The following is a 9,115-nucleotide window of genomic DNA, read 5'->3' as shown; positions in this document are numbered from 1 at the left end:
GTTGGCACGCTGATAACAATTATTTTTTTAAATGGCACTTCATATCAAAAAGGTTGCCGACCCCTGGTCTAAACATTGCTTTTTTCCTATATTTTTAGGGAGGAAAAGTGACAAAAAAGAGCAAAACATTAGTTGGAAGTAACAGCACTGGAAATGTCAGGTAAGATTTGACGTATGGTTGTGCGAGGTACTTATCCATAGTCAGTATATCACACAATAGATGGACATTTGGAGAAATCGACTAGAGTACAAGGATGAAGAAAATGTATGTGGATGAGGCCAGCAGCAAAACCTTATTAACCCACATAAGAACTACACTACCTACCTGATGTATATTTAGATTTGAGAGCCTTGAAAGGCGCCTATATAAATAAAATGCATTATTTATTTTTTTGCTTTACCTGGCTAAAATACAATACACATTGTGGTACTTGTACTCATGTTGTCTCCAAACTGCCATCTTCTGTATATAAACCTCATGCTGTATAACCATGCTTCAAACAACCTTTATTTATTGTGTTGTAGTGTTTGGTAAATGAGTATTTATGCATTGACACTGCCTTTATTTTCTCCAGGGTTACCCCAGCCACTGCCACGAGAACTCAGAGCCTCTTGGCCAAGAACAACGAGCAGACCCGAGCAATCAAACCGAAACTCAGGTCTGGTCCTGTCTGCAGTAGAGCGGCCATGTTCTATAGCCTTTACAATGCAGGCATGGAGATTGTTTTTATTCTCAATAATTGTTCACGTATTTTAATGGATTGTGTCCCAGGTCTGTGGTCTCTGCTGGAGATCTGCACTGTTCCATGGCCGGCTCTGCTGCACACGTCACTGTCACCACAGCACAGGGACAGGTACTCTACACTTTGCACCAACTGGAAAAGGGCAACGCTGTGTCCTTATTTTTGTTCAAAGAAAGTGAATTTAAACCAAGCCTTCCTTACCCGAGGAGACTTTTCAGTTTTAATGTAAGAGCTGAATATACCTGGATTATGATCTGAGCCACTAACTTGTATGCATGTGTTGTTTTCAGGCCCTCTCCTTTTCTGAAGAGACGCAGGATGACATTGACGTTGACCTGCTGGATGACGTAGCATTTTGCCAGTTTCGGAGGCTCACGGTAGTACTTTTAAATTCAACTCACTGTGTGATGAGTTATCTCATTTTCAGAAAAGGTTAAAAGCTTTGTATATTGCTAAACCTTTGAAAAACATCATTCATTCTGGGTTTTCAGAATTTGATGGACAATCTGTTGAGGCGAAGGCGCTGCCAGCGATAAAGATCAACTGACCAGCACTAGTTCAACTGTTAATGTATTATGAAATGAGTCTAACAGTTTGTTTTTAAATTTTAATAAAGCTCATCTTTTTTTTTATTCTAAATGATTGTCATTTAATGATCTAGTCAGTAGAATGAGTAAATGCCCTTCCCAATTTCAAAATGTATCAAATGCATGGATGCAGAGAATAGAATTTGATTAACTTAATTTGCATTGCTAAGATGTAGATGGGGGTGTTAAAACATGTGAGAGAATTAAAGGCATAGCAAAGTGGTGAAAAAGATGTACTTTACTGGACATGATTAGGATTTTTATTGTGGGTAATTGTGTAAAAAACTTGAGATCTTGCCGTGTGTATTTAATGAATAGGTAAATATTAGCCATTACTTTGTCGCCTCTAGACTAGAGAAACAAAAGCAAATTCAGATGTTTATTGTGAGGGGAAACAAGCTAATTGTAATATTAATTCCAGTAAGTTTATGTAGAAAGCACCAGATTGGGGGGCAAATCAAATGCGATTTTAGCAATCATTACACATTTAAAAAAAAAAAGTATAAAATAGCATTGACATGGAATTAAGAGAGTTCAATCTTTGCCTAAAAAGCAAAATATGCTACTTAAAACATGAATGCATTTCTATCGCTGATGGGACTGCAGCGACTCCATCTCCACCTCCATGGGCTCCTGTCGCTGTGATTGGGCGTAGGTAGAGCTGGAGGACGAGGCGCGTGAAGCCGGTGTGTGAGGGGGCTCCGGGGCCATGTGGGAGTAGAAGGGCCCGACCAGCCAGTTGAGCGGCGTGTTGTTGACCAGGTAGTCCATCACGTTGTCCAGGGAGTCCTTCATCCGGCCCAGCTGCACCCTGCTGGTGCTCAGCACGCTGTCAGGCAGCTCCCTCAGGGTGGAGGCTGCACTGAAGCTGCCGTACACCTGGGAGGCGGAGCAGCTCAGGGACAGCGCCTCCTGCTGGATGTGGAGGGGGAGACCCTGCAGGCCGGAGACCAGGCCCAGGCAGGTGGTCTGGAGCTGCTGGGTGAGGGAGCGGGCCAGCGTCAGGGTGCGGGACTCGATCGCCTGAGAGGAGGGGGAGGGACAGGGACAGATTTACATCACCTGACATACTTCACCTTCAAGAAACAAGGGAGGTGCAAGGTTGTAATAGTTTTGAATAGGATTTATTTTAGTTCAGACTTTTCTGTATGTCAGTTTTCAGGTTTAGTTTGCTAGTTCAAGTTTATATCTTTAGTTTAGCTGTAGTTTTGTGTTTGTTATGACACTATCTCACTAGCATGTAGCTACACAAACATAGGTGTAGGAATGGCCATAACATTAAACTCTTTTGATTTGGTAATCAACTTGAGTTGTCCTTAATTCCCAAATGTGGAAGATAATAACTTTTAGAGTTAAGTTGAATAGTTAAAAGGCATTTGATAAATCATGTTATTAATTTTGCAAGACTATTTTATAACCAATAGTGATTCATTTTGGAGCCTTTAAGCAAAGCTCAATCTGCTTGATGGTCAAGTCTGTGCAGTTTCTGTGGTCTAATGTCCGGAGAGCTGATGTAAAACCCTGCTCTTTTTTTCCTGTAGTATAATGGCTAAAAAAAACTATATTTCAAAGAAATATCAATACTTTTCTTTTTCTTAACAGGATAATGCTTTAATTTAGTTAACTATAATAACCCTGTATTAACCCTGGTGTGGTATAATCCATAAAATAGACTAATGTGATCTCGTTGTGTGTTAGTGTTACCTCTGCCTCGTGACCGTTGTGCTGGTTTGGACCGTTGGACTTCCACACAGACTGAGAGTTCAGTTTGTTGTTCACCATCTGGGTAGCCCCGTCAATATTCCTCCTGCCATATTCGATCTAGATTTTTTTTTAAAACATACTTTATTAGCCTCTCACCATAAGCAGTAGAAGAAATGACATTATAAGCCACTTTAGGGCTGAATGAAGTTATTTTTATTACCGGTGTGCAGTTGTAGAAGATTGTGTGTGTCAAAGGACATTTGTCTTTATTGTAAAGTGTCTGAATGTATGACTCTGACTAAAGAGACCCACCAGGTCGACGGTGGAGTTGAGCTCGGAGATGAACTGCACGCTGCGCTGCTTGCGGTCTCTGATGTTGGCCAAGGCTCTGGTGTACGCTCTCTTCCGGAGTTTGGTGGAGAGGGAGCCCAGGCGGACGTAGTAGCTCGCCTCCTCCCGGTCAAATCCTGTCACAGTTTCTGCCTCCAGCTCTGTCACCAGAGAGGGAACATCAAAGTTAGGTCACACAAAATCTGATAACAAGTTATTTTATGATTTGACAGTGTTGCTTCTCTACTGAATTGAGTGCTGGAAATGACTGTAGTTTATTGCAATGTAGTTATACACCTGTCAATTCCTTTAATAAGATCCATTGTTTTATGTTATACATTTTTTCATGGGATGCCATAATTCACTGTGAACAAGGATGGCTTTAATGATTGAAAAACTGGCCACTAATACAGATATTCATTCTCAGAAAAGTCAGATTGTCCTGGAAACTGGTTAATAGGTGACCCTTCATAAAGCTACTACAGAGCCTTAAGCCCTTTATTTATTATTGATTGCTTTTTCAATATATATCTATTGATGTAATTGTTTTTTACATCCACTTTCTAACCATTAACATTACAGACTGTTTCCACCTCCAAAATATTGTAATTTATTTTCAGAAAAAAGACAAAATGCACAATAAACAAAGTAAAAGATCAATTCGACTCAAAATGTTCTATTTCTATGTAAAAGTTGATCTCTATCATGAATTATTTTGGACAGTCAGTGTTTAGTGAGACTCTGTATTGTAAAAATAAATCTGAACAGCCACTAAGAGGTGATCAATTATTGGACTTTTCACCACGCCAGTTAGAAGAAAAAAGGGATGCCTGTGTTCAGTGTGTAGATTAGTAGTTGTTTGTCCCCTCACCCAGCTCGTCCTCCGTCAGAGGCAGGTACTGCTCCACCAGGCTCTCAGACGTGCTGAGGGCGGAGTCCACGCCGCTGCTCACCATCCGGGCCACTCTGCTCTCCAGCACCGTGCTCACACTCACACTGACCGCAGCACGAGTCTTATCCATCCCATCATACACCGCGCCCCGCACACTGCTCAGAGTGCCCGACACGGAGTCCTTGGCCCCGGACACTCGCTCCGTCACCACCCCTGTAGCCGTGGTTACCACATCCTTGGCACTGGAGATAATCTGGGCAAGGAAAGAGCAGTGGAGGACGTGACTCAGGACAGATACGACATTGAGCAATTTATGATTCTCTAATCTGACCTTTGACTCATGTTGCTCATTCAGAACAGCTCATACACAGGTTAATATAGGTTACTAAAACTCAGCTTGGAAAGTAAAACTAAGTGTGAACAATGTAATAAAAGACTGTTTAATTACAAAAATGTACAGGAAATGTTTTAGCCTTTTATCAATTTGGTCAAATCTATTACTTGATCAATTGCTTGTTTGTATTTAAATGTTTCTAAACGTTCTAAATGTTACTCCTGACATACACCCCCATTCAATATATATATTTATATATTTTCCATCTCCACCTCCATGGGAGGACGAGGCGCGTGAAGCCGGTTTGTGAGGGGGCTCCGGGGCCATGCGGGAGTAGAAGGGCCCGACCCGCCAGTTGAGCGGCTTGTTGTTGACCTGGGGGGCCTTCATCTGGCCCAGCTGCACACTTAGTTTTCACTTTCCAAGTTGAGTGTATATATATATTATTTTTTTAAACAAATGAATACTGAATCTGATCGAAACTCAAAAAAAGCTACTTTAAGACAAAAGATGTTCGACCAATACTAACTAAACCTTACCGAGCTGCAAACTGAATTAAAAACAAATAATTAATATAAAATTAAATATTCAAAACTATTGTAACTCTTGTTCATACCTGCTCAGATGGCTGGTGAAGAATTGGCAACGTCTTCTCGATTTTATCCAGACCTTTGCAGGCCAGGTCATTGGCAATGGCAACTATAGGCAACAAAAATGTAGAGAAGTAAATAAGCTGCTAAGAGATTATAAATGTAATCTGAAAATACTAGAGAGAAAAGCGCTTAAATGTTTTTTTTAAGTAAAAGAATTAGGGTAATTCTGAGTAAACACAGAAACTAGGTGAAAGATCATGGTGAGTAACAGCCTGACGTGAACTTCCTGTTTCTCCTCTGTGTGACTCAGCTGCACTAAATGTATCCATCAGTTTCAGGATTTGTTTTGAACTGCTACACACTTTGTGATGTATAGTGAAAGAGGTTTCGTACTCTGCGGCTCCAGCTTGTCGATGATGGGTGAAGCGGTGGTGAAAGCCACAGAGGTGATGGTGCGCACTCCCAACTCCGCCGCCTCACACACACTCTTTAAGTAAGGGTGTGTGTCCTTGGTGTTGGAGTACACGCTGGACACCAGGCCGTAGGTGGAGATCACCAGAGGGAGGCTGGTCACCCTGTCCACCACACTCTGAGAGCAGATACAAAGAGAGGAGGCTTAACATACTTAAACAAACAATTAACTCTGTTTTAAACTTATAATATAACCTGATGTTTCTAAATTGATTATACAGGTTGATTAAACGATCCACAGAAAAATCTTGATGACTGAGTTATTATTCTTCATTAATAAATGTTGCTTTTATTATCTATTTTTTCTGTTTCTGTTCAATACCAAGATAAATAAGATACCGGTGGGCTTTGGACTGACAAAACAATACATTTAAAATAATGAAATAATTGGAAGAATAATCAACTTATTGCAGCCCTATTCTCTATTCCAATTCGTTGTCAAATAATATTTTTTTAAAAAAACGTAGAATATTTCATACTTTTAAAATGTAAAACATGTTTGTTTTCAATTTAAATATTGAGGCTTAAACCATTTTCATCACTATGTAGGCTATTATAACTTACATTTGTTGTTGCTTTGCTTCAAAAGCAGTTCTTCCTCCAGCAAAATATTAACTAGGTAAGCTCAATAATAATGTACCGTAAACAGTATTTATTATAATAAACTCACCTGGTTAGAGATAACTGCAGCTTCTTCCATGTCTGCTAAAACAAAACCTACAGAGAGAAAAGACACTATGAATACGGTGTGTTCAAAATAAGAAACAAATGTATTAACCCAATCGAATAGGCTACTTAACAAAAGTGAAAAGTCTATTACTTCCGTATTACAGTCTGTCCTTAAAACATTATTACATGTCCCGTAAGTTCACATAAACAGCGGAACTATAGTGAGAAAGCTCATAAATAAACTTAAAAGATATAAAGGTAGAGACTCACCGATAGTTTTAGTTCGTCCAAACTGTAAATGAGCTGACTGATGAAAGTGTGAGGCGACAGCAGCTGTATTTATGTAGTGCTGTTATCGCGAGATGTGACGCGGCACAGTGACGTCAACGTCAGTAAAGTTTCTGGGCCAAAGGTAAAACGGGTAAAAGTTTAGTCGGGGAAATTCCTCTCAGGCCAGCCGTCACGTGGACAGCGGTCATATTTCTGAAAATGTCATAATCAAGGGAAATGTTTCTGTCTAATGAGGATTATTAGGGTTTTTGAATGTCTGGTCAATTAGGCCTACCGGTATTTGAAAAACATAAATTCATCCATAAGCAACAGCTTTTAACTATTGATAGTTAGTACATTTCAGAAAGCATTTGTTTATATATTGTTAATGCTATAAATGCTAAATTGTCTATGCCCAGTAAATATTATTATTATATTTATTGGCATATTGCTGGTCTTAAAACGGCATTTTCATACCTATTTGAACAAATAATCGCTACTGAGTAGGGATACTGTTCTTTAGTGGCTTGTGTTCTAGAACAAATTAGCAATTGATCAAATTATCAGTGTACACATGTGTACACAGAGTGGTCATGGAGACAGCTTTGAGTACACAGGACTTTGTGTGGCAGCAGGGCAGACAGGGCTCTTTTTTTGTTACAAATGTAGGGGTAACTAAATGTTATGGCACCAAACCACATGATTTATAGAGTACCTTCACAGTCATAATGGTTTAAAGACCATTGGATGAGATGATATTAATTGTGTTGGTCACCAAGCTTTAAAGGCTTTGACGAAATCAAGAGCCTTTGAATTAGTTTATATATTCTATATATCGGCTTTGTCAACATTCACTTGCATTATCTGTAAAGATTGCATAGATGCTAATAAAGGAAATGCCAGCCCATATTTATTGGCCTAAAAAATTAAGTTTAGTATTTTGTGCTAAATAAGAGTTTTTATAATAGTGTTTGGCAATGTGAGGGTATATAGGCCAACTGGGACTTTGTGTGAACATTGTATGAATACAATGCATATCATGCAATGCATTAAGCCTTATAAAAATGTCTTCAACATTTTCCCAGGATGAGTTTTAAGGCCTTTTTACAGTAGCTTTTCGCAATAGAAAAAGCAGGTGTTACTAATAACACTAACTATGGTTTTGTTATATTGGACAATGACATCATGTGTTTTGCTGCGATGTAATGTCACAAAACACAAAAAGTAGTTTTTATGATCTATATCTTTTTAATCCTCCATGTCAGTTTTTTAAGGATAGTGTTGTAGCTGAATACTTGCTATGACGCTATTTATGAGAAACATTAGTGGTGATATTTTGGAATTGATGAAAGACATTTAACCAAACACTCAACTAAATGGCCTTTGTAGCCCCAAACGTCAGTGGTTTGTCCGCAGATGAACAGCTCTGTGTTTGCCAGTAGCTCGACGAAGCCAGATTTGTGACTGCAAATAATTATTGTGTTATTAAAAATGTAAATGAAGTGTTAAGGCAGCAACACATTTGGATGCCAGATGAGGAAACATGGGCTCAACTCAAATTTTCCAGTTGGCGAACATTCAATAGATGGACCCTTTAGGGCCCATTTATCAGTCCTCGCAACTCTAATAGACGGCGTATGAAAATATTTCCTGCAGTAAAACACAGACTTTAATTGTAATAAAATTCTGTCTGAAGGAAGTTCGTGGGAGAACATTTTAAGTGAGGTGTCATTTATTTAAGAACTATAAAACTATAAAGGAGTGACAGTCACACACAAACGCACACACACACACACACACACACACACACACACACACACACACACACACACACACACACACACAGATACCACGTTTTGGTGGACATTGATCTGCTCATATTTTATTGTCCACGTCTTACTTATTTAGTTGCATTAATAATGTGATGTGATTGCGAGCAAAGTACAACCAGTTTATCAAGAATTATGACTCATCAGGAGTACATTTTATTTTCTCATGGCTGGATAGGTTAAAGTTCCCATGAAATGACCATTTCTACTGATCATAATTCCATTGTTGTCTACTAGAATAGATTTATATTGTGCAATTTTCCAAACTCACATTGGTTTCTCATACAGCATCTCTGTATAGTATGTGTATTCACTCTCTGTCCGAAACGGCTTGTTGGAGCTCCTACCCCCCCCCTCCCTGAGCCCACTTTGCTGATTGGTCAGCTCGCCCGCTCTGTTCTGATGAGTCCACCACCGTTACAGCGGAACATCAGTGATTATGTGTTACAATGGCGTTAGCAACCATAAAATGACACCAGTAATGACAAACAGATGAGAATGCTGTGTGGGGTCTGGGTGCCGTGTTGCAGTGGCGGCGCCAGAGATTTTCCTTTTGGGGGTGCTGTGGGGTAGCTTGACGTTTCATAGAGGGTGCTCAAACATTTAGGGTTTCCCATTAATCTACCGGGCGCTACAGTTGAATTTTCTACTGCAACACTCCCCACACGCACATACACAGTACACCCGGCCGCG

General features: G+C 39.7%; 1 protein-coding gene and 1 long non-coding RNA gene across 2 annotated transcripts; one reads left to right on the top strand and one right to left on the bottom strand.

The window, feature by feature from the left end:
• Positions 1-96: 96 nt before the first annotated feature.
• On the top strand, positions 97-1,831 carry LOC104950561 (uncharacterized). The gene is made up of 5 exons (XR_798930.1): positions 97-160; positions 576-659; positions 773-854; positions 1,034-1,120; positions 1,235-1,831. It is a non-coding gene; the product is annotated as an uncharacterized lncRNA (long non-coding RNA).
• plin2 (perilipin 2) lies at positions 1,551-6,651 on the bottom strand. Its single transcript, XM_010777101.1, has 8 exons — positions 6,594-6,651; positions 6,325-6,371; positions 5,577-5,772; positions 5,207-5,289; positions 4,236-4,509; positions 3,347-3,525; positions 3,035-3,151; positions 1,551-2,353 (listed from the first exon to the last, which is right to left on the bottom strand). Exons 2-8 carry the CDS (start codon positions 6,352-6,354, stop codon positions 1,916-1,918), a joined length of 1,317 nt encoding a protein of 438 aa, XP_010775403.1. The 5' UTR covers positions 6,355-6,371; positions 6,594-6,651; the 3' UTR covers positions 1,551-1,915.
• Positions 6,652-9,115: the final 2,464 nt, after the last annotated feature.

This window comes from Notothenia coriiceps, unplaced genomic scaffold (genome assembly GCF_000735185.1).
Source record: "Notothenia coriiceps isolate Sejong01 unplaced genomic scaffold, NC01 NC01_scaffold00017784, whole genome shotgun sequence".
Lineage (NCBI taxonomy): Eukaryota > Metazoa > Chordata > Actinopteri > Perciformes > Nototheniidae > Notothenia > Notothenia coriiceps.
Note: the sequence above shows the minus strand (reverse complement) of the source record. Positions and strands in the feature narration are given on the sequence as shown.